General features: G+C 40.0%; 1 protein-coding gene across 1 annotated transcript in view; it reads right to left on the bottom strand.

Moving 5' to 3' along the window:
* The window catches only part of DNAJC1 (DnaJ heat shock protein family (Hsp40) member C1), a 99734-nt gene extending 73264 nt beyond the window's left edge, over positions 1-26470 (bottom strand). The window contains exon 1 of the mRNA XM_042475079.1: positions 26237-26470. Coding sequence (XP_042331013.1) covers positions 26237-26389 — 153 coding nt within the window. The 5' untranslated portion in view covers positions 26390-26470. The remainder of the gene's footprint in view (positions 1-26236) is intronic.
* Between the last annotated feature and the right edge of the window lie 259 nt (positions 26471-26729).

Raw genomic sequence — 26729 nt, 5'->3', positions numbered from 1 at the left:
TCAATCTAATTTTGTTCTCCTCTTAACTTCTTTCAATGCCATGTGCTCATTACAAGAAGATAGTATTTGCCAGAAACTTTCAAACACTTGCTTCCTTAAAATTAGCCAATAAATCTTCAGCAGCAATTAAGAGATCAAACAGACAAATTAAAATTAATATGTCTGCATATCCTCAAGAATATTCCCTTTTACTCAGATTGATATATTCATTTTTGTACATTTTGTGCATTGGCAAACACTGTCTTCCAGTATTAAAATTATATCTCTATCAATTCCTTGGAAAAAAACGTTTCCAAACAAACTATAGTTTCTAAATGCCTGTGAAACAGGGCTACTAAAGCAATCACATTGCATTTCATGAGAAGTATAAACAATAGCACTGCTCCTCTGTTCAGCATTAGGTTTCTGTTCACCATGTTTGAGCCTGCCTATTAATTTCATTTTTAAAAGTACAAATCTTGTTTCTAAGAGCAGACAGTATGGGGGATGTTACAGTTAATCTCTACCACTTATGCTTAAGAAAACATTGCATCTATCGCCTGTTGGATATTATACTATTACATGTATCATTTATGAAAACCAAGAGTTTAATGATGAACTCAGAGGCAATGTAAAATGAATGCAAAACACAACCACTCCCAACAGTCTGGACTTCAACAAGATATACCCTGGGCAGTCTATGACCCCTAAACATTGTTCAGGATAAAGTGAAAGTCTTGTCCAGAAAAATTAGCATGAGGATTTGGTTTCCAAGTAGCATTTTATTTCATTTTAAAGGTACACATGTAGATATAACAAAGTATCTAAAAAGATTATTCCCTCAAGAACTAGGCCTGAGCAAACTTACTGCAGTGGGCCAAATCTGGAAGAGGACCTAAAACTGTAAGAACCCAAAAGTAAGACAATTAAAGCAGCACCATAATTAGTCTGTCAAATAATCCATTACAAAGCACTGTTTTCATTACAGATTTATAGAACAAGCCTAAGTCAGCATAAAACACTTCAGGCCAGAAGGGAATAACAGGGAAGAGTGTGTGGTGTATGAGGGAATGTCTGTGTGTCTATGCTGTACATGCACTTGGATGATGCTATCTAAGATATACAGTAAGCAGTCAATTATGGGACATCTTCTGAGAAACAAAAGCAAAAAACTGACACTTGGCTACTATTTCATGCCTTTTCCTCAGTGGAAACACCTTTTGTTTATGTAGAAAGTGCATAGCGTTTGAAACAGATATTACATTATTTTGGCTGATTGGGGGGGGGGGGGAGAATAGCAAGTAGTTTGGATAAAAAGGGCAACTCAAAATTCAAGTGTCATTTTTCATGACTCTAAGCTTCTATTAACAAGAGGCAGGTATTGAGCCAGGTTTAGCTGTAATAGTAAACACTAAGAAGTAAGCCCTATTGAACACAGCATGTCTTTGTCCTCAATAAATATTCATCAGACTGCAGACTGCAGGTCAATGGAATATTTCCCTAGGATTTTATTTGAATTGTTTTAATAGCCACAAAATTTTGCTAGGGCCTGAGTCAAAATATTTTGTGGAAGTTATGGAAAAGGTTTGTATTTAAGATAGGTAAAGGTATTGACAAGGTTGTCAAGTCATGTCCGACCATAGGTGACAGGCAGCACTGTCAGAGACTACTCTGTGATCACGTGGCCAGCATGATTGCACATAATGCTGTTTACCTTCCCACCAAAGTGGTACCTATTTATCTACATGCATTTGCATGCTTTCAAACTACTAGGTTGGCAGTGGCTAAGACTAGTGATGAGAGCTCACCTCAAACTGCTAATCTGCTGATCTTGCAATCAACAGAGTCAGTGTCTTAAACACTTGATAGCTACTTTTAATATCTCTTCCGACAATTTTAATAAACCTGTTATGCAAGATTGTGACCTCTCTTACTCTGATACAGGTTGAGCACCCCTAATCTGGAAATCTGAAATCCAAAATCTCCAAAAATTGAAACTTTTTGCCATCAACTGCCCGCTTCCATCTTCAAGGAAGTGGAGCCAATGCAGCAGCTTGTTCATCTTTCAATCTTTCTCCAGCCTTGCATTTTATACACAACACAACAAGATGCAAGACTGAAGAAAGATGCAAAGTTGGAGAGAGACGAACAAGCAGGAGCACCAGAGCCACTGTTTCAAAGGCAAAAGTAGGCAACTGGCAGCAAAAAGACATGAAGCTGGAGACATTGAGGATCTGTGAAATGGCAGCACTCCAAGCATAGTGGTTGGTGAAAATCCCCACCTCCCACCATTTCATAGATCCTCAAGTCTCTCTTCAGCTTCATAAACAGAATACAGGTATATACTATGCTACTGGCCCCAAATCCAAAAACATCACAACTCCAAAACACTTCTTGTCCCAGCATTTCAGATAATGTATTAAAACATGTGTTATCTAAATACAGAGTACAACTGTATATTTTTCCACTCACTCACAAATTACAGATTTTCAGAAGAGAAAAAAAAGCATGAAAACAGTTTACCATACATTCAAGACCCAATTATGAATTCAAGCATGGAGTAAAAAGTTGTTTTAGTTATGCAGAGAAAACCAACATGCTAGGTATGTAAATTAAGTAATTTAGGGGCTAGGAATCTGCACCTCCACCTACTGCTTCAGCAAGATGTCTCACTAACACAATTTCATTATGTTTGGACATGGCTGTGAGGAGTTGAGTTAGCCAATGCAATATTGACCATGACTTTGCAGTCAATTAGACTAGGACAAAATGTGTTCAGCATCTGTCACTTAATTGTGATTAAACCCAAGGGACTGAGGCAAAAGGAAGAGAGAAAGAGAATGACTCACGGAGAAATCATGTTTAGCACTATGCCCTATTTAGGCAACAGAATTATTTCCCTAAGTCAATCACAAAGTTGTTGTGGTTGCATATTTATACCTCATACTTCCCCCAAAATTGGGAGTCAAGCCAGTTTACAGTAGGATCAACAATATTAATGGTTTTATGCATATAGCTAGCCATATAAGGTTTTTATTTTTATTACTGCTAGCATCTGCTTTTCTGCTATCTAGTAAGTGTCCCTCTACAGTAATAGACTTTGAAGACATTTCCATCATTACAACCTTTTCAGAATGTCACAAGCGCAAAAGAAATCTAGAGCACTCAGTACATTCTTATCTTTACAAAATAGAATCTTAGGCTCCAGAGTAAATTTTTATTTACAGTCGACAAAAACAAAAACAAAAACAACTACCAGAACATTTCTTCCAAAGGTATTTTCTTGAATCTATGCACATTTAGGATTGTAGGCAAAATCATTAAAAATAATTATTTTTATTTTTAACACTTCTGTACTCCAGAATTTTTATTTTCTTTCCTTTGGAGACTGGGGTCTGTTAGCATTAAAGTTCAATAACTTTGTGAGCACAATCTGAGATAGTTCGATAGCGTCTGCTTAAGCTAAAGCAAAGAGAAAGGCAGCATTCCAATCAGCTTTGATATGGTGTGATGTTATGTCTAAAGCCTATTTTTTGCTGAGGGTAAATCAGCAAACATTACTGCAAGAGTACTAGTGAGTGCTTGTGCAACTGAGTATTCTGCCATACAGAAAGAACAATGTCCATAGAACAGGAAAACTAGATGTCAAGGAGAAAGCTATCACCATGCTGCTTGGCTGATACATCTACCTTCATCTTTCTAAAAGAGACTATTGCAGAACTGATTACATTTCAGCCTAGATAACAATAGAATTTTAAAAAGCATCTTTGTTTTTCTTTTTTCTTTTCCACAATCATAATCAGAATTACACTGATTCTCTACTTTCCTCTCTCTACTCCTCCTAAACTACATACATTCTTTCCAATGGCTAAACATTCATCACACTGCTGATTAAAGGCAATGCTGTTACACAAACAAGAATTTGCTCCAGAATAGACTACAGACATTGTTTAAGCTACTATTTTATGTTATTAACCAAATCTAATCATAGAGGACTAGTCACATACATAGGTTTTTACCATGACATCACAAGTAAATGTTTTGCAAGTAAATGCTTCTCGGTCAGCCATAGAATTTACATGCTATTCCACATATTCACCCTGAAGTTTGAGGCACCTGGCACATCACTTCTCAAGTTTCTTTAACCCTTTCCAACCCCCCCCCCCCATGTTTGATCACTGAAATACTACTCTGCTGCTGCACTTCTGAATCACTCAAATATTTAATTCCTTTCAAACTCTTTTTAAAGCTGGAAAGGAAATATGCAGATGGAGCAAGATCTGGTGAATAGGGTGGACGGTGATGCATTCAAACCCCAAATTCTTTAAAACTTCCATTGTCTTGCCATGATTGTGAGCAGGTGCATTGTCCTGCAAAAAAAAAAAAAAAAGGACATGTTTCCACTTTCCCTTGTTGTTTTTCCTTCAATTCATTCTTTAATCAGTACATCAATTTAAAGTAGTATTCTGCATTAACTATTTGGTCCTTTTGATCCCAAAAAACTGTGGCCATGGTCTTTCTTCTTGACTTTTGAGCATTGAATTTGTACGGACATGAAGAACCCAATGCCACCACTGCAGGCACTGTTGTTTGGTGTCCAGATCATAGTGATGTAATCATGTTTTATCAACTGTGACAAGTTGTTAAAAAAATAATGACTCAGGCGCGTTACAGACTGCCAAAAAGCGGCGGCCTGCACCCACCCCTTTCCCCGCCGGATCGGGGCCTCAGTGGCCAGAGCAGCAGCCGCTGAGGCCCTGATCCGCTGCTTTCCAGGCCGCGGGGAAGCGGCAAAAGGCCCCTTCCCTGAGGCCTAGAAAGGGGTGTCTTTGGGGCTTCAAGCCCCAAGGACACCCCGCGGCGGCGGGGAGGAGGAGAAAGGGGCCGCTTGGTCCCTTTCTCCCTTGCGTTGCTCCTTCCTGCTCCCTTGAGTCGCTCCTTCCTGCTCCGACGAAAGGGCGCACTAAGCCCCATGTAGATGGGGCGTCGCCATCTTGTACGTCCTTAGGACGTATTAGGCTTGTGGGCGTCAAGAAGTGACACCCCTTTTTAAACCTAGGACATCCTGAGGATGTCCCTTATGGCGGTTTGTAACGCGCCTCAATAACTCAAAATGCTGCAAAATAAAGTTGGTGGTATCCACTCAATTTCACTTCTTGTCAGCATTCTAACATTTCGGCACCCGCTCACCTGACAGCTTCTGCATAGCTAACTGCTCATGAATTATAACCCCAATGCATTCCTGAGATATCTTTAGTGTCTCTACACCTATTTTAGCTGAGATTCACTGATCTGCCAAGATCAGGTCATGAACATGTGCAAGCATTTCTGGAGCTGACACTAATGGAAGACCTTCCAGGATTTACTGCATCTTAAGTCTCAAAATCTCCACACTGAAAGTTAGCACACCATTTTTTCACAGCTGAGTATGAAGGGGCATTTGTCACTCAATGTTTTTACATTATCTGTTGTTGTTAACTGCCCTTGAGTCGATCTCGACCCATGGTGACCCTGAGGAAGACTCCCTGCCTGACACTGTTCTGCTTTGTTCCTACAAAGTCATACTGGTGACCTCCTTAATAGAGTGCACTTATCTAGCATGTGGTGTTCCTCTCTTTCTACTACCTTCTATCTTTGCTAGCATTATTGTTTTTTCCAGTGAGTCATGCCTTCTCATGATGTGTCCAAAGTACGACAGCCTCAGTTTTGTCATCTTGGCTTCTGGGAAGATTTCTGGCTTGATCTGCTCCAAGACCCATTTGTTTGTCTTGTTGGCTGTCCACAGAATCCTTAGAGCTCTTCTCCAACACCACATCTCAAATGAACCGATTTTCTTTCTATCTTCTTTCTTAATTTCCCAGCTCTCACATCCATACATGGTAACAGGGCTTGTACAATTCTAATGTTTGTGCTCAGTTGTATATCTTTGTATTTTAGGATCTTTTCTAGTTCTTTCCCAGCCACTCTTCCCATTCTAAATCTTCTTATAGTTTCCTGGCTGCATTCCCTATTCCTACCAATGTCTGATCCCAGGTATGAGAACTATTACTATTTCTACTTCTTCATTGTCTAGGTTGAATTTGTGTAGATTCTCCACGGTCATTATTTTTGTTTTCTTTATGTTCGACAGTAAACCTGCCTTTGCACTTTCTTCCTTGATCTTCCTTAGTAGTTGTTCCAGGTCTGGGAAGGTTTCTGCATATCTTAGATTGTTGGTATTTCTTCCTCCTATTTTCAGTGTCCAAGCCTACTTTTCTTGCAATATGTTCTGCATGTAAGTTGAGCAGAGTGATAAGAAGCAGCCTTGTCTGACCCCTTTGCCAACAGGGAACCATTCTGTTTCTCGGTGTTCTGTTCTGACAGTAGCCTCTTGTCCTAAGTACAGATTTCTTATCAGGACTATCAGATGTGTTGGTACTCCCATGTCTTTTAGGGTGTTCCATAACCTTTCATGATCTATGCATCATATATTCATGGATTTCCTTTGGAGTTTTCTTCTGTAGGAACAAAAACTTCATCACAGCCCAAATTTCAACACTTGAAAATTCCACATTTTTGGTGACATGGTTCTATCAGAAATTAGAGCTATGATCCTGCAAACTGGCAGTTTTCAATACAAAGGAGCATTATTTCAAAGTCCAGTGATAAAATTATGCTCAGAGTTTGGGAAGTGGGTCTGACTAACAACTTTTCAGTACCCCCTCATTCAGAAAAATTGAGCAGAATTTTAATTTTGAAAACACAAACTAAAAACAAATTTTGCAAAATTACATTATAGGAGTGTTGCAATCCTTGAAAATGACATCACTTCACCCATGTGTGATCGTACACCACAACCCACTCCAATTTAATGTTATTCATTAAATCCACACTCCCAGTGTGGAGTGGATGAGTGGATGTGCATCCAGGCTTCTTCCAAGCAGACAATGCTCACAGATTAACATTTGCAAGATTTGAAGCACAGGTCTCTCCATATACCAGAGAATTTCAACATATCTGTGGGTTCCAGGGCTCAAAAACTTTCTTCCTCTGACAAAATACCACACACAACCCCATTCTGCCTTTTCATGGGTTTAGAAGGCTTCTACATGCAAACCATATTTCCCAAACCATTCTAAAGCAGAGATGGAAAGCAACTGGCTTTTCAGCCACTTGCATAAATTAAAGACTACACAGACTGACATGGTTATGTGCAGAGTGTATGTATACATATGTATGTATACATATGTATACTTTCTTCCAGATAACCAATTTAATGCTAAACAATTTTGTCTTGCAACAACCAGGAAAACCCAAACACTATGGCAGGCACAAGAATCACTTTAAATACAGGCACTGTCCCTGTAAATATATTGATTTGAGGGAAAGCATGAAATATCATGGCAGAAAAACAGCATGCATTACCAAAGATATAATGCTGTCAACTATTCAAAATGCTTCATATGTATTATCTAGATGTAATCTTCACAATAAGCCTGTAAGATAAAGTGAGTCATGCTTTGGCAATTTCACACCTCCCATGATTACTTGTGAGGCAACACATACCTTGCCTGGGAAATCCACCCATTTCTAAAGTTGTGATGTGTTTTAAGGAAATAAAATGTGCACAGAGCCACATGTACATTTTAATCATGCGAACAGTCTAAAAGACATTTTTAAACCACAATATTTAAAACAGACTTGGTATTTAAAGCCACCAAGTCAGTTTATGGCAAAAGAAAAATGCAAATGAGAGACTCTTGATTCGTAACTTCATTATTTAGCCACTATGCAACACCAGCCTCCATATAAACAGTGATGAAAAGGGTGTATTTCATGTATTTCATGCTGCTTTTTAAAAACTGAAGGAGGCAAAGAAACTGGGTGACACCAGGTCACATTTCCAGAATTATTTCATCTGTACAGTATTGGGAGTTGTGAATCTATCAACCAATGCATCTTCAAGATAAGAAGGGACCATTTAAAGGAATCCTTGATCAAGAACTGTATCAACTTCGTTTTCTTTGACAAAGATTCCCCTAAACAAAGAATTAGATGGTTCTAAATAGGACATGATTTCTAAAAAGTTCCCAGCATTTCTGAATGCTCTGTGTTGATTTCAACCTTTGCAGGCCAACTGACTCCTACATTGCACCAATAACTTGTGAACATTTTCCCAAATGGTTTTGTCCATATTCTATGGCTATAATCATGTCCATGAATACCTTTTACCAATAGGGTATCCAGCACCCACACAGCCATACAGGAAAAAAAGGGGGAGGGAATAAAAGGTCAGTGTCCACAGGAACAGCCACTTACTCCTTGTCAGGCATAAGTGGTGTTTCCTAAAGACACTGACAGATAGGAAAATCTATTTTTTCCAGGAAAGCTTTTCCAGCAAATTATTGGCAAGGCTGTTAAGTCAGGCTCTGGTAATTGCTGCTTGATCTTTTGCTGCTCCACTTGTTTTTGCACCATTGAAATGTATTTTTTTAATGTACCCTTTTAAATTTTCAGTTCCACTTTGAGCACAACTCTGAATATTTTCTTTATAATAAGACAGTTTATGTTTTAATTGTATATGCTACCATTCTTTTTTTATAAAATGAATTACATGATTTTTTTAAAGCCTAGCACCTGCTTTTTAGTTTCCAGCCATTAAATTCAGTTTCAATATTTCATGGCCATAAATCTCTAAACAGTTTTGATTTAAAGTGACAATTTATACAGGATCCACTGAAAAAATAATATTGTGATCTTTTTGTGCAATGCTGTCACACATTTGCTGAAATAGCCTGTAAGGCATCTCCTGAAGCAGCCAAAGCAAACAATAAATTGCAACTGTAGTACATGCTCATCAAGAATGCAACATTTCCAGAAATAGCACTGAAATAAAAAAGAGAAAAATGCATAGTGCAGGAGAAAAAATATTGAAAGGTATATGGAATGTATAATACAATATGACCTTTGTTTACAAAATTAAGACTTAGAACTGAATTGAACAAGGCAGTATTTTTCACTGTTTTAGAAACATGCATGGTTCTTTGGTCTACAGAAATCACACAGTCGTCACATTGGCGGGTTATAGACCGTCGAAAAGTGGCGGTCTGGCTCCGCCGCCACTTGCAGCATCCGGGAGATGCAGCCTTTAAACAGCGCGACTCCAGGACGCTGCAGAGAAGGAGCGCGAAAATCGCGCTCCTTCTCGGGCCCCAGAAGAGGCGCTGCAAGTGCCAAAGGGCGCACTCGCGGCGTCACTTCCGGTGCACCACGTGCGGACGCAGAGCGTCCGTTACGTCAATACGGTGGCCCCCATGTGGAAGGGCCACTGCCATATTGTACGTATTCCATACGTACTAGGGTTAGGGGGGTGCGGAAGCACCGCCCCTTCCTAACCCTAATACGTATGGAATACGTATTTTTTGGCGGTATGTAACCCGCCTAAGTATCTTATATTGTTTAATCTTTTTAAGAGGGGATACTTTGTATATATGGCTGTACTATTTTATCTGTTGTAAGCCACTTTGATTGTTTTAACAAAAAGTGGGGTATAAATAAGATTTATTTATTTATTAGTGCCCACTACCAAAAGTGCCACTTACTTCACTGGTGGTCTTCTAATTTAAGTAAGAAGGGGAGGGGGTGCAGAATTGATTGATAAAGGAATCCAAAAAAGAAAGGGCAAACTTTGAAGAGTTAATGAAAGAGAGATAGAGAGAATCAATGAAGTGACAAAATACCTGACATATCTTGGCCAAGACATGTGGGACATTTATCTCTATTATGTTATTAGATTTCTGTTTCCCCAATACCATTTTGAGACCTACCTCTTTGCTGCCCTCAAATTATGGAAGCAATTATCTGTTGACAATCATCAAATTTTAAACTTTTTATGCTCAATGTACTTAGTTTTAAAAGCTGTTTTACCTAATAGGTTTTATTGTCCCTTTCAGATATTTTTGTTCGCTAGCTAAAGATGCCATATATTAAAAGGCAGCCAACATAATTACTACTTGATTTAATAATCTAAACTAATAATAATTCATTTGGTTATACTAGGCATTTTTATAATGAGGAAGAAGAAAACTGAGCTTGATTAAACTTTTTGAACTAGACTAGGTAGCATCACTCTTAAGAAAGTAAAGTAATGTCTTTTCCTTAGGAAGTGCTGAAGCTCCATCTAGAGGATTTGCTCTACTACGATCACATGGAGTATCTTCTAGAATTGGGAATAATATTGAAGTGTCAGAAACTTCCTTTGTACCTCCCATTTTGTTATTCATAACAGCATCTTGCCCTGAACCTTTCCTGGCAACATTAGCTCCTTCACTGCCATCAAGTGGTAAGAAGCCAAAACTGAATTTTTAAGACAACACATGACATCTCTTTAAAGTGTGAAGGCAAACTTATCAGTGGTTCTGAAAAATATTATTCAACAACTTTCAAGCTGTGTTTCATAAAGATGACACACAGCAAAAATATTATCCAAGAACATGTTGTTTCTTTTGACCAGAATACATTTAGATAAATGACAAAGAAAAGCAACACCAACTAAATCTCCTATCTTATTTCATGTTAATCAAAATCACGTTAAGCAAAGTATGCATCCCAAAATTAAGTGCGGCCCCAAGGGAGCAAAGAAACCTGCTTCTTCAAAATACACAAACACGCACCTTAGTTGACACATTAGTTGAAGCAAGGTTCAGTGTGTTTCTGTTCAGATTCCCAGCTACCCTATCTACTTTTTCATAGGCATTTACACATATATTTCTATTTTATGTCCTACTTTTACAACCCTTCCGAAACAGCATGATGGGCCTGAGTGTGTTTTTCTATGCTTGCTTGTATGAACATGATGTAAATTGCTGGGTAGGAAATAGCTGAAATTCAAGGCCCACATCTAAAGTTGCTTATTTTGAAGCAGAACCTGCTCTGTGCACAGGGCCGGCTAGGTAAGAAGAGCGATGGTTCTAAATGAATGAATGAGACAGCGGTACAATCAGCCCTCCATATCCATGGATTCCTTATCCATGGATTCAACAATCCACAATTTGAAAATATTAAAATATATACATAAATTCCAAAAAGCAAACCTTGATTTTGACATTTCTATAAAGGCCACATTTCTATGTCATTAACTATACTGGGACTTGAACATCCATTGATTTTGGTAGCCACAGCAGGTATTGGAACCAAACACCAGTGGATACCAAGGCCCCACTCTATTGGGAAGAGGAATTTGTATTTATTAAATACTTGGAGGTGTTTTCAGACAAGCTGGGCTTGCACGAGACTGGCACATTCTACTTGAATTGTAACAAATTGCTCTTACTCAATATCAGAGCTAGGGGACCAATTAAGAACTGCGGGACAACAAGGGAGTTAAATGTCTGCTAAGAAAAGATAAAGAGATTGCAGAAAAGCTGAATGAATTTTTTGCAGTTGTAAGGGTGTGGGGGCATAATATGATTGGCATAATACACTCTCTTGCTATCTCTCGTCAGCCATCTGCTTAATGATACTGGAATACAGTGGTACCCCGGGATACGAATGCGCCGCCTTACGAAATTTCCGGGTTACGAAAAAATCCATTTAAAAAAACTGTTCTGGGTTACGAAGGTTATTTCGGGTTACGAAAATTTTTTTGGTGCTTTTCGGCGCTATTTCGCACGAAATCGCGGCTTTTCCCCATTAGCGCCTATGGCTTTTTCGCCTTACGAAGATTTTCGGGTTACGAAAGCGGCGGCGGAACGAATTAATTTCGTAACCCGGGGTACCCCTGTACTGACAAATAGAATGAACCACATAATCTGCCCTGTACACTCAGGTCCGCTGGTGGATGTTCACTCCAGTCAGCCAGAGGAATTTTTCTTCAGCTGCCCCTAGACTGTGGAATGACCTGCCAGGAGAGATTCGACAGCTGAATACGCTCTCCAAATTTAAAAGAGCATTAAAGATCAGCCTCTTCCAGCAAGCTTATACATGTGACTTTTAAATTGTGGATTTTAAATGATGATTTTTAAATGTGGATTATTTTAATATATATACATCTTATTTGTCCTTTTAAATTGATTTTTGTTTTAACTGATGTCTTTTTAACTGATATTGTTTGTTAATTCTCGTTGTTCGCCATCTTGATCCATGGGGAAAGACAGGTAATAAATAATAATAATAATGAAATCAATGTTATCAAAATTCCATTACTGGAAACTGAAAGTTTTCCATGGAAAATATTGTGAGGCAGAAATCTTTCTCTCACATTACTGCCCTCCAGATCAGTCTCCAAAAGGTGTTAATTTTTTGCCATGCTAATAAAGACTAAGTGGTAACCTCTAGACCAAAAATGGTCCCCAAAAGACTGTCAAGTCCAGCAAACATCCCTCCTAGGTTGCCACTACAGCTTTAACTCGAGACTGCTTCATACCCACAGGACATCTGAGGCATAATCACACAAGGGCAGAATTAGAGGAATCATGCAGGCAGTTGCCAGGCAACCACTCATACGCGTAGTATTGCTTTCCATCATAACCCCAAAGCAGTAGTTCTTTCACACATTTAATTGGAGGAATGCACAGATGCTGATGCTACGAATCTCTCCAATGGGTGTTAAGCATTGGTTAAATGGAAGGGACTATCTTGTTTTTATTGATTATGTAAGCTGCTCTGGGAGCCTTTTCAGCTGAAGAGTGGGGAAAGCTCTTTAAATAAATAAATAAGACACAATAGCATTACGTTTAGCAAAAGCAGGGCGCGTGTGTTTATTTCTGAGAGCAATCGACAGAAGCATAATGCATGGTTTATCCAAGCTAGGAGTCATCTTTATAAAGATATAAAATCAGTAGCTGGCAATAAAAATATGAATTACTGGGAACAAAGCACAGCATGCATCAGATGAAGCAGCAGCAGAACAAAGTATTAGAATGGACATGGGTAAAAGGACACACTAGGTGAGAAGATTACAGCTAGGCTACTGACCCTGACTTGTAGGGCACAATTTAGAAAGATCCAGGAAGGATTTGGAAAGAATAGAAGACATGCTTACCTTGAACTGACAGCAAACCAGCCTTAGTGCTTTAGGAGAGATAGGACAAACCCAGAGAGACTTGCCATATCTTTCTCATAGAAAGAACACATGTTGAGCCATCAATAGCAAGGCAGCTGAGTCTGTGATGCTGGTATCGCATCAGGGGATAGGTTGAATGGGTAGTCTGTTAAGGTTCTCAAGTCTGAAAAGCTGCCTGATACAACTGAGCTCAGGTAAAACAAGTATTAAAATCATCAAGTTCCCCCAGGCCTATATAAGAAGCAAGTAAGTTCTGCACAACAGCTGAAAAAATTGGCAAAACAATCACCCAGCAGATGTAAAGGAAAGCAAGAAAAAAGACTCATTTTTTATTTTAAATGGACACTGGGACCTGGAGCATCCCTACAGGAGCACTTGATAACCTTGCCCAGTTCTGCTTTATCCAAACAACACCAGTTGATTACACCACTGCAAATGGCAGCATCACATCTGAGGATAAGGGGAGGGCTGTGAAGTTCCTGTGGCTTTTTCTTTCACAATGTCTCTTCTCTACTACTTACCGAAATCAATTTCAAAAGACAACATACAGTTGGCCCTCCACATTTGCAGCTTTGACTTTTGTGGATCTGATTATTTACGATTTTGCTTAACATGTTCTCTCTAGAAATCTTTAAGTCCTCCAGCACAATTATAAGTTGACAATAGGGCTATGCTGGAGAACCTAGAAACTCCTACACAAAACACTTCTCTAGGAATTTGTAGGTCTTGCAGCATGATTGCATGTTCAACTTCTGGCCGATGTTGACCACGATGTTGTACTGGAGGACCTGAATATTGCTAGAGAGGTGTTCTCTTGGGTAAAAATAACTTTTTTTTTAAATCTGGATGTTTTCCACACTCATAGAGGTCCTTCACTCCTAACCCCAGCAAATGCAGAGGGGACACTATATCCAAAATAGGAACTATACAGCACATACCTTACTAGCTAAATATACAAGATAAACATGGTTCAAGATATGCTTTTATAATGCAAATTGATCTTCCTTCAACAGAAGACAACTACTATTTCAAATCAAAGAGACAACTTGGGCCCCAACACATGAACCTTTTTTCAGTTTAGGGTTTGTTGTTTCCACTTTAGAATCAGAGTTGAAAGAGACTACAAGGACTATTGAGTCCAACCCCCTGCCATATAGAAAAACACAATCAAAGAACTCAACAGATTGCTATCCAGCCTCTCTTTAAAATAGTTGATTGCCTTGTTGCATCTTCCACCTTCTGGACTATGAAAATGTCTGCCAGACAAGTGAGGAATTTGTTGGACCTTATATTCTTGGCAGAATTTGATTTCCAACAAGTATCAGAATAGCTGAAATTTCCCACTAGCACTACATCTCTTCTTTCTGAACATTTGGTCATTTGTTCCAGGAAGGCATCATCCAAGTCTTCAGTTTGGCTTTAGGATCTATAGTAGACCCTCACAATGACATCACTGTTGTTTATCTCCCCATTAATTTAATCATGTGCTTTATATTTCAGCATTACAGTTTGTGTTGACTGCATCCAAATTTACAAGAGGCATTCAAACTTAGATATGTATTTGTTCTTAATAAGGAAAAGCATTCCAGTCATGTTGATTCATTCACCTAGAATTGTGAAGTGATCAGGGAGGAGAACTGCAGCCTAGCTTCTGTTACATCATAGTTCAGTGATACAGCACACATACTGCACGAAAAAGATTGTAGATTTCATGACTGGTATTTCCAGCTAAACCTGGAAAAGATTGAAAGCCTGGAGCATCAGTATTAACCACTGGTCCGGATTGTTTAAGGCAAATACATGTATTAGTTATGGATGGACCAAGACTATCTTCCCACAATAGAAATACTATGTAAGCATAAAATCCCATCCCAATGTGATTAACCATTTTATGTATAATAAATTATTAATATTTCTACTACTACTTGTATGTGTGGTGGAAGTCTACTACAGACCCCCAAGTCAGATAGAGGAATTAGATGATGCCTTTCTAGAACAGATGGCCACACATCTGGAATGGAGAGATGTAGTAGTGATGGGTGACTTCAACTATCCTGATATTTGCTGAAATTAAAACTCAGCAAAATCCTCAAGGTCTAGCAAATTCCTCAATTGTCTCAAAGACAATTTCATTGTACAAAAGGTGGAAGAGGCAACAAGGGGATCAGCTACTTTAGATCTGATCCTAACCAACAGGGATGACCTGGTTAATGGGGTGCAAGTGGTGGGATCCTTAGGTGGGAATGATCATGCTCTTCTGGAGTTTGTTATACAGTGGAAAGGGGAAGCCAGGCATAGTCAGACACGCATTCTAGACTTTAGGAGAGCTGATTTTAGTAAACTTAGGCACGTTACAGACCGCCTAAAAACGGTGGTCTGCCGGCAGTGCTGGTTGCTGCGTCTGGGAACTGCAGCGGCAAAACCGCGCGATTCTTGAACGCAGCTTCTTTTTGCACCATGGAAGTGGCGCCGCGAGGCGCTAGTCGCGTACTCACGGCGTCACTTCCACCGCGCGGCGTCTGGACGTTATGTGTCCGCGATGTCAACATGGTGGCCACCCCATGTGGAACGGGGGCTGCCACTTTGTGCATGCTCCACGTGTACTAGGGTTAGGGGTGGCAGGAAGTGATGCCCCTTCCTAACCCTAGTACGCGCGGAGCACATACTTTATGCCCGTCCGGAACGGCCCTTAGAGAAATACTGGGGGTGATCCCATGGACAGAAATACTAAAAGAGAAGGGAGTTCAAGACAGATGGGAACTGTTCAAAATGGAGATACTGAAGGCAGAATTTAAAAGAGTTCCAATGAGGAAGAAAAATGGGAGGTGTCACAAGAAACTAGGATAGACGACTAAAGAATTTTCAACTGAGCTAAGTTTTAAATGGAACATGTATAAGAAATGGAAAAATTGGGAAATCACCAAAGAGTAATTCAAACAAATAGCAAGCATGTGTAGAGGTAAAGTTATAAAAGCTAAAGCGCAGAATGAACTCAGGCTTGCTAGAGAGGTTAAGAATAAAAAGGGCTTTTTTGAACATGTCCGTAGCAAAAGGAAGAAGAAAGAAATACGTAAAGAGATAGTACAGGAATACTGGTTAACCTAAATGAATATAAGTCTCCAGGACCACATGAACTTCAACCAAGGGTATTAAAAGAACTGGCAAATATAATATTGGAGCCACTGGCAATAATTTTTGAGAACTCCTGGAGAAGAGGAGAAGTCCCAGCAGACTGGAGGAAGGCAAACATTGTCCCCATCTTCCAAAAGAGGAAAAAGAGGATCCAAACAATTATCGTCCAGTTAGTCTGACATCAATACCAGGAAAAGTTCTGGAGCAGATCATTAAACAAAAATTTGTGAACATCTAGAAGGCAATGCCATAATCACAAAAAGTCAACATGGGTTTCAGAGAAACAGGTCACACCAGACAAACCTGATCTCTTTTTTTGATATTGACAGTTTATTCATGACAACCAAATACAGGTTATAGCCATCAAATTACAAAAATAATTAAAAACCTTTATAATTTCCACAGCCAATTAGCTCTATAACATATAGAGCAATATGTTTACACTAAAATTACAAAAATATTTCAGTTTTTTAAATAAAATTACCAGCTTGATAGATGAAGGGAATGCTGTGGATATAGTATATCTTGATTTCAGTAAGGCCTTTGACAAGGTTTCCCATGACATTCTGTAAACAAGCTTGTAAAATGTGGGCTAAACAAGGTAACTGCTACATGGATTTGTAATTGGTTGTCCGGCCGAACAACACTGCTTTACAATGGCTCCTTTTTATCCTGGGGAGAAGTGACCACTGGGGTCCCACAGGGCTCTGTCCTGGGCCCAATGCTATTCAACATCTTTATCAATGACTTGGATGACAGAATTGAAGACATACTTATCAAATTTGCAGATGACACCAAATTAGGAGAAGTAGCTAATACCCCAAAGGACAGGATCAAAATTCAAAAAGACCTGAATAGACTAGAAGGCTGGGCCAAAGCTAACAAAATGAATTTCAACACAGAGAAATGTAAGGGGATGCTTTGATTTGGATTTCCTGCATGGCAGGGGGTTGGACTGGATGGCCCTTGTGGTCTCTTCCAACTCTGTGATTCTATGACGTAGTGGTTTGACTGTCGACTACAACTCTAGAGAATAGGGTTTGAATCCCTGCTTGGTCATGGAAACCCACTGGATGTCCTTGGGCAAGTCACATTCTTTCAGCCTCAGAGGAAGGCAAATACAACCCCCTCCCCCCCGAACAAAACTTGCCAAGAAAGTCCCTTGATATATTTGCCTTAGGGTTGTCATAAGTCAGAAATGAATTGAAGGTACACAACAACACAACAAAATCATATACCCTGAAGGCTTCTGGAAGTTAAATTCTCCTATGAAGGGAGTATGGGAAACTGAGGCGGGGTACAGACCGCCGCTTTGCAGCGGTCTGGCGCCGCCGCCAGAAGGTCCGCGGGGGAGCCGGAGCCTTCAAACGGCCCGACTCCCGCGCGGACCGAAAAAAGAAGCTCCAAAATGGAGCTTCTTTTGGCGTCGCGTTTGCGACGTAGCGAGGCGCCAGGGGCGCGCTCGCTACGTCAGCAGCGGCGCGACGCGTCTGGACGCTAAGCGTCCGATACGCAAAGATGGCGGCGCCCATGTAGAAAGGGCGCCGCCATCTTGTACGGACGGAGTCCGTAATAGGCCCAGGGGCGTCTAAAAGAGACGCCCCTTTTTTAAAATGGGACGTCCTCCGGACGTCCCAAAGGGCCGTCTAGAAAGCCCCTGAGATAGTACCAAAATACAAATGGATAAGAACAGAAGTACAAAAAAATTAGAAGGAGTTACCAGAGACAATGCTAGAATCATCATGCAATGGGCCACCTCTTCTGATCTTACTAAAAATCTGAACTAATCGGCAGGGGAAGCAGTACAACCATATCCATCTCATATAGATGCCAATCCTGCTGAACTAATATAACCAATATTTAAACAACTATCTAAATGTGCTTGTCCAAAGATTGTCCAGAAATTCTTTCTGGATATACTTAAAGAGCAAGTCCAGATAAAAGTAGGACAGAAAATGTGTGCAGAATCTACAGTTCAATAGTCAATTTGTTCTCTTGTTTTGATGTTACACAACTGACCAGAACAGGCAATATGAGTGTATGTTTTGTCTTGTCAGGTGAGGCGTACAGCATGTCTTGTTTCCATCACTTTGCTGCTGGAATAAAAATACTCATCTGTACTATGAATTCTTCTCTCCCACACAAAGGATTTTCAGACATAAAAAACACAGCATGACAGACACTTTAAAGTGATTTAAACTTCTCATGTGAAAATAGATGATGTTTCTGATGTGGACTAGAGAATGATCCAGAACAGTCTCACAAACTTGGAATACAGGAAGTAAACCTGAGACTTTTCTACACACTTGAAAGGAGAGAGCTAATATTGCATACAATGTAAATATCAGCTGGAGACTAAGGAAATTATAACTAATTGGTACTTATATCTAGGTTGGCTTAAAGGTTATTCAGTCCTCAAGAACTGCTTCACTCCTGCTGTTTGAGATCTTATCAGAAAAAAGGGCAAGATGTTCAGTGTTTTCCTGTTGCACGAAAATGAGTATCTATCTCTTCTTCAAGAAGTATTGTTTTCATATATAATTTAAATGTACAAGTTGAACTTCAAGTCTTCAGATATGAAATTGGTTTTCTTTTATAATATAAGCCCTGTGTAGAGATTATTTCGTATGCCTGTGATTTTTGGGGAGATGGCCATCCAGATGAATGACTGCAGCTTCTACAGGAATAGACCACAAGGACCATGCAGTCCAACCCCACCATGCAGGAATACACAATCAAAGGACTCCCAAGAGATGGCCATCCAGTCTCTGTTTAAAAACCTCCAAACAAGGAGACTCGACCACACTTCAAGTCAGCCTATTCCACTGTGGAACAGCTCATACTGTCAGGAAGTTCTTCCTAATGTTGTCATCTCTGACCATTTGACATTGTGGCTGACAATGACTGGAGATGGTCTAAAGAACTGCAGATTCCCACTCGTAATTTAGGATAGAAAGCATGGTAAGGTCACTACTAGTATCTAAAAAACAATGTTTTTCCCAGTTACCCCAGGTTTTAGCAAAGAATTACAGCACCCTGAAGGCTTCTGGAAGTACAATTCTCCTATGGAGGTAGTCGGGGATTTTAGCGAGGGGAAGGCCAACTATCGGCACAGTCGGGGAACAAATCAACCCACATGCAGCCAAACAATACTGTAGCAGTGGAAAAACATAAAACAAAAACACCAGCTATTGGTATCGGCAATGGTCTGACCCACATTTCACACACTAAATAGGACTCACAGATGTACTACGGGCCCGAACAGACAGGCCAAAATAAAGCTACCTCAAGTCACTTTGGAGATACACAGTTTAAATGACACACACACATCTTAAGAGGTCAGAAGCCACACCAAAGCCATCCTCCAGTCCCAAGGACTGGAACGCAGCTTTGGCACAGCTTCTGGCCTATAAAGACGTGTGTGTCATTTAAACAGCGTATCTCCAAAGTGACCCGAAGTAGCATTATTTTGGCCTGTCTGTTCAGGCCCATAGTGGTTCATCCAAAATTTCTAAAGGCTTTATCTTTAGTTACGTTGCATACAATACTACATATATACACTCCAACTTCTCTCTACCAACTTTCAACCAGCTACTTCACACTATTATTCCAACTGTTACTCCAACTATTTCTCCAACTAGTCTCTTGGCACATTTATATAGATGGATGGCTCTGAGTCATCACTTTGCGTCACACTTTGCCTCATGCCATGCGCTCATGACTCATACTGGCAGTTGCACAGTATGAATGTCACTACATGTCACTGAAAATATTTTCTTTTGCTCTGTTTAAAGCATGATTATTCCAACACAGGAAAGCAATGTAACTAAAAAATCAATCTTGGGTCACATGCTATCTGCCCTGTTGTAAAGTTATTAACTGAGTTATTAAAGTGTTAAAGATGAGGAAAGAAACGATTGAACAGTTATTGTAACTACAGTCTACATATGAAAAAATTGCTCAGATTTACACAATAAAGTTTTTACTGTTCTTAACGACTAACCAATGTTATTGTTTGCATTTTTCATAAAGAAAAATATATTTTGTCAAATATGCAAATATACAAAGTCACAATCCAGCTCATATGCCATTTATATGTATAGTCACAGATATATACAGCCACAGCCAAAGAAATATAAGCAAAGAACAAATGTTTATTTTGTTCTTAATATAACAATTACATTTGGTAAAAAAAGAATTGAGGTTTTAAAAACTGCATTTATATCCATGTACTGGTATTCTGTTATTAACTGCCATCAGGTTGGCTTTGACTTGTTGCAACTCTAAGAATGAGGGACCTCCAAGACACCATAGCAACTGCCCTGCTCAGATCTTCCAAACGGAGGGCTATGGCTTCCCTGATTTAGTCTCCATTTGTAAATATGGCCTTCCTCTTTTCCTACTCCATTCTACCTTACCAAGCATCATTGTCTTTTCTAGTGAGTCACTTTCTCGTGATGTGACCAAAGTATGATAGCCTCGATTTACTCCTCTTTATTTCTAGGGAGCATTCAAGCCACATTTGTTCTAGGACCTATTTGTTTGTCTTCTTAGCTAAGGTTTTGCAAACTCAGGGTGGTGGTACAAACTATACCCTCCCAAAAGATGAAAGTTCTTGAACTAAAATATGAAATCACCAAAGCAAAGAGTCATAAAGATTACACCCCTGCCAAATATTTTTTTAATGAGAAATAGATGAAAGTCTACTTTCAGTTTTAAAAACAGACATTTGTTGGTGTCAGACAGTGTAAGGAGGTCCTACAACCTATTGAAAAGGTAAACTACCACTACTGGAAACTCTGGGGAAAGGGAAAAATCCATTCTGATTAGAAAAGGTGAGGTTGAAGGTATTGAGGGTCACAGAATGACGGGGGGGGGCACACTTTGCCCACCCTGCTCTAAATTATTATATTTCAAATGATGGAGTGACTGCGCCTGGTTTTTTGCCAAATGTCTTGCTTGTTCAGATGACCTGAGCTAGACCTTAAATTATGAAAATTAGAGACACATGGTCAATGGATAGTCCACAAACATATTTTCCTGCCTGATGGTGGTAAGAGTCATTTGTAAAGAATATTATTTAAATACTCCAATTATTTAAATTATTGGATACAGAGAGGGGGAAAGAGAACATAATCATTATTGTGGCTACTGTCATGCAAGGTTACACAGAAAGAGCATTTTGGTTCCTAAAATTCTATTCTCTGAATTATAAAATGGAATGATAGCATTCCAATTTATACATCATTCACTCAGAACCACAAGGTTGCGAGTTCAAGACCAGCAAAAGGGCCCAAGCTCGACTCAGGCTTGCATCCTTCCGAGGTCGCTAAAATGAGTACCCAGACTGTTGGGGGCAAATTAGCTTACTTGCTAATTAGCTTACTTGCTGTTCACCGCTATGATCTTTGGAATAGCGGTATATAAATAAAACAAATTAATTATTAATTATTATTAATTATTATTTATTATTAAGAAAAAAATTAACTTTCCTTTCAGGGAGCTCTGCCCTCACAAAGAAACTCTCAAGGCTATAAAACATTGAATTTTATTATTGCTAACTTCAAGTTTTTCTGACTACTGGCAACCTATCATGGGATTTTCTTCACATTGGTTAGAAGGTGTTTGACACTGGCTTCTTCTGAGGCAGAGTGTGACTTGTTCAAGGCCAGCCAATGAGTTTCCAAGGCCAAGCAGGCATTCAAAGCCTAGTCTCCCAGATTCCTAGTCCAACATTCAAATCACCATACCACGCTAATTTGCAAAACATTAAAATACAGTTTTAACATTTAAAGCATTGGAGTTGTTTTTTCCTTTTCAAAATCTACAGACAACACAGTTCATCAAAATGCAGACTGAAATAAATGTGAGTGGAGATCTTTCTTTAAAAAAAAAAAAGAATAGTGACAAGGCCATAGTTGTTTCCTTAGGCAGGAAGTTCCAAAAATACAGGGCCACTACTAAGAAAATCCTCTCCCTAGCAGCTGCCAGCCTCAATGCAGTGCCCACAGAAGGGCATCATGTGGTCCTCCAAATGCTGTTGCACTGCAGCTCCCATAATTCCTAAATCTTATTTGTGCTGGCTAGAGCTAACAAGAATTGCAGTCTAAAAAATGTCTGGAGGGCCACAGATTGGAGATTGCCCACTCCTAGTGTATGCAAACACTCAGGACCCAATTATCTTTATGCATGTACCTAAACAACTCTGCAGGCTTCTACAATTTCACTTCCCAACTGCATGTTCTCATGTTTTAGCAGCTGTTTCTCAAGGGAGAGTCCTTTTAAGCAGCCATTTGAGTGACATGAAGGCTGAGTCAGGCAGCGAAGGAGAGCTTCAAAATTCCTAACAGACGCTTCCTGCACAGTCCCCTTTGATTCCTAGCCACCATGACTGTTGGCTTTTTTAAAAGAAGCCGGGCTTATTTATCTTGGAATCATATCAGTTGACTGTGCTGAGAAGATCTGATGGTGAGCCAATTACTGAACTATTTTGTATTTAAAAACAAACAAATAAAAACAACACAAAGCCTTAACCATCTGATTACTGCTTAATAAACAATTCACAGGCATGGAAATTTCAAACTGAAATTGGTACTCCAAAAGTAGCTACAGCTCTTCAGACACCACAGATTGGATTCTGAGATCAGAACAAACTTGAGGTATCAGGCAGTTGTCATGGCTAAATATCTTACATCTCACTTTTCAAATCTCTTTTTCTTAAATTTAATATAACCATAACCATGGACTTATACAGAACAACTTAGTCAGCCATTTTTTTAAAAAACACTTTTAAAGTTCAAAATGTCACTTTCAGTTTCACCAGTGATCATATCTGCAAGCCAGAACAATGGCTTTCACATATCCAAAGTATTTAATGGTTTCATATCCAGCTTTTCAATCTAACAGAATTTACAATGAGAAATCACAGAATCACACATTTGGAAGGGATATCAAGGGTCATCTAGTCCAACCGCTGCCCATGCAACGATCAGAATAGAGAAAGAACTGGGCAAAAAACCCACCCTTAAAACATTGCATTAAATAACCATTTGGCACCTCCCAAACTTGCCAATGGAACAGGATACACCTTGGCTCAGGAATATGTACAGCGCCTGGACTTGTGACATGTCATGATCTTGGGGAATGTGCACAAGATTGCACACGTCTGCAAAACCAAAAATATGCACACTTCAAAACCCACACAGACATGCTTTCATCCGTGGAGTACTCCATACAACAAATGTGTACAACAGAAATTTCATACAATTTTAAATGCATTCACACATATGCATTTAAATGCGGGGGGGGGGGCAGCTGAAATCCCAATACAAGAAAAAGATATAATGAAAGTTATGAAAAAATAATAAAACTTAATAAAAACAGGACTGTCAGGTTTTCAATCCTTATTCCAAAGTTAACACAGATCAAGAGCAACATGAGGTAGCAGCACACCAAAAGCAAATTAATTTAAATAAAACAGAAACCACACAACAACAGCTGTAGAGCGCATCATTGTTCATTAAAAGCCAGAGGGGACAAACCCACTTTAGCCTAGCAACAGGACCTCAAATGACCAGGGACATTGGGCAGGGTCTCTGGGGATGCCAGTCCATAGAATAGAACAAATAAGGCCTGGGGCCATTTGCAACACAACAAGCTTGTGAAGACATTTAAGAGCAAGCCTCCTCAATGAATCACTGACCAGGAAGGAAATTTGGGAGATTACCTAGGCCTACTCAGTACAGGCAATGCAGGAAACAGCTCACAATATCCCTGACAGGAAGGTTTCAGCATATTCATACAGAGAGGTAAATATGGGAGCAAGTGTTGTGCTTTAGACCAAGGCTTGGAAATCCTCCACAAAAAGAAAGACACATATCAAATTATCATGTTTAATCCACCAGTGAAGGTGTAGCCATGGCTGACATGTGCAAGTTACCCAATTTAAAAAAGCCATCATCATAGAAGGACGGAAAAGTCCATCAGTGATACCTTTATTGGACAACTGAAGCACACAATATATTTGTTGAAGTATATTGTGCATTTCAGTTGGTCAATAAAGGTATCACTAACGTGTTTTTGTTTGTATTTGTTAAATGGCCAACACAGCTAGCCCTGCATGTTTTCTGGAAGGAAGGAAAGCATATGCGACTTTCAAGGCCCAGTATTTGTAAGAAAAGGGGGGGAAGGGAAGTATCCTCTTTAAGGTGGGAGGGGATGTAGGGAGAGAAAAGAAAATTAATACATTTTAACATAAATGTGGGAAGAGGGAGGAATTATAAGACTACATGGGAAAATAGCTGGCTATGTGGAAGCGGAGGAACCAAGAAGAAAATAAAACTTTGTTGTTGTAGATGTGTGCCTTTAAGTTGTTTCCAACAATTTATATTAATCCTAAGGGGTTTTCTCTGCAAGTGTCTTCAGACCAGGGCTGCCATTGGCTTCCTCTGAGGCAGAGAGAGTGTGACTTGCCCAGGTCACAGGGATTTAAACTCTGGCCTCCAGAGTCACAGTCCAGCGCACAAACCACGCCAGCTCACTATAACACTACAATGCACCAGAAGTGAAGAAAACACTATGGTTTGGAAGCAGCACTAGTGGATCAAGTGGAAAGAAATGGTGCAAACCAGTTTACCCAAAATGCCTACAGGACTAGAAGACACTGAATACAAAATGAGGGTGACAAAAGGTAGGGCATGTGTCACTATTACAGGAAGGGCTGTTTTCGTGCTTAGGATTTTTAACATCTTTGCCTGATGAAGAAGCCAGTGGAGCTTCGAAAGCTTGCAGCATGTATTTTGTGCATCTCGGCTGGCCAATAAAGATATCATTGTTTTACGGATTTTGGATCTTATTGTTCTTTGTGTTTTGGAGCTGCCTCCAAAATCCTATCCTTTGTCCCAGGAAACTCCTCCCCAACCCCAGTATGTCAGATAGACTTCAGTATGGAGACCAGGGTATGAATCCCAGATCAGCCACGTAAACCCAGAGGATAGCAATGACAACTACCTCTGAAGAAACCTACCAAGAAAACCCCATGATAGGTTTCCTTTAGGGTCAAGTAAAGCTACTCAGTGCCCTTTGGCAAGTCACACTCTCTCAGCCTCAGAGGAGGGCAAGGGCAAACCCCCTCTGAAGAAACCTGCCAAGAAAACACCTTGTCACAGAGTGACCTCTGCAAAGGAGGACAAGGCACCGCAAAATGTAGGACATGACAAAAGAAAAGTGAAAATCACTCATAGAAATGTTATGCTAAAAATTGGAGGACATTTTGGAATTTCTCCTGAATAGAAGGTTGAAAAGTAGGGCATGTCCTGGAAAATGAGGACGTCTGGTCACTCTGCAATAAGAGGTTTTCCTTCAGGTCATGTAAAGCCACTGGGTGACCTTAGCTAAGTCACACTCTCTCAGCCTCAAAGGATGGCAATGGCAAGCCCTCTTTGAAGACACCTGCCAAGAAACCCCCATGGCAGGTGTGCCTTAGGGCCCTGTGTTGTATTATAGCCCACTTTCTAGAATGTACGCCTCTGGCAGGCCCATTCCATCCCATTCTATTCTATTCTATTTTACATACAGGGATGTGTAAACTGACAGCTTTATAAATATAATGTAAACTTTAGCCACGTCACACTCTCTCAGCCTCAAAGGATAAATATAAATGATAAAGTTTAATAATAATAATAATATAAACCTTGACCAAGTCACTCTCTCTCAGCCTCAAAGGATAAATAAATATAAATTATAAATAATGTTTAATAATAATAATAATAATAATAATAATAATGTAAAACTTAGCCAAGTCACACTCTCTCAGCCTCAAAGGGTGAATAAATATAAATTATGAATAAAGTTTAATAATAATAATAATAATATAAACCTTGACCAAGTCACACTCTCTCAGCCTCAAAGGGTGAATAAATATAAATTATGAATAAAGTCTAATAATAATAATAAAAATAATATAAACCTTGACCAAGTCACACTCTCTCAGCCTCAAAGGATAAGTTAAATATAAAGTCTAATAGCAACAATAATAATGCGAGTAATAACAATCCTAAGGCTCTTGGGCCACTGACTGCTCACCTGCTCCACTCCCAGGAAGGCGTAGAAGTTCTGCGGGATCTCTTCCACCAGGTCGAAGAGCTCCAGGTCGCCGGGGTCCCAAGCCAAAGCGGCGGAGGCGAGGAAGACGAGGGCGGCGAGCAGCGGGCGCCAAGGGCTCCGACGGAAGCCCATCGCTCCCAGCCAGGCTCCGCTCAGAGCAAGCGCTCCTCCCGGCAGACGTGGCCCAAGTGCCCCTGACTCAGGCCGCGCATGCGCCCTCCGCCGCACCGGTTACGCCCCGCCCCTGCGAATCCCACGGGCCTCCCGCTCAGCCAATGGCCGCCCGGAGCCCGCTTGCGTCACGATGCCTAGCAACCGCCAGATGCTTGTGGGAGTTTGCTCTGAGGCCTAGATTAGGAAACTCCAGCCTGAGGGAGGCTGAGGGGAAAGGGCGGGTTTTCCCACTGCAGCTGTGATGATGATGATGATGATGATGATGATGATGATGATGATGATGATGATGATGATGATG

This window comes from Sceloporus undulatus, chromosome 6 (genome assembly GCF_019175285.1).
Source record: "Sceloporus undulatus isolate JIND9_A2432 ecotype Alabama chromosome 6, SceUnd_v1.1, whole genome shotgun sequence".
Classification (NCBI taxonomy): domain Eukaryota; kingdom Metazoa; phylum Chordata; class Lepidosauria; order Squamata; family Phrynosomatidae; genus Sceloporus; species Sceloporus undulatus.
This window is presented reverse-complemented; position numbering and strand designations above follow the sequence as displayed.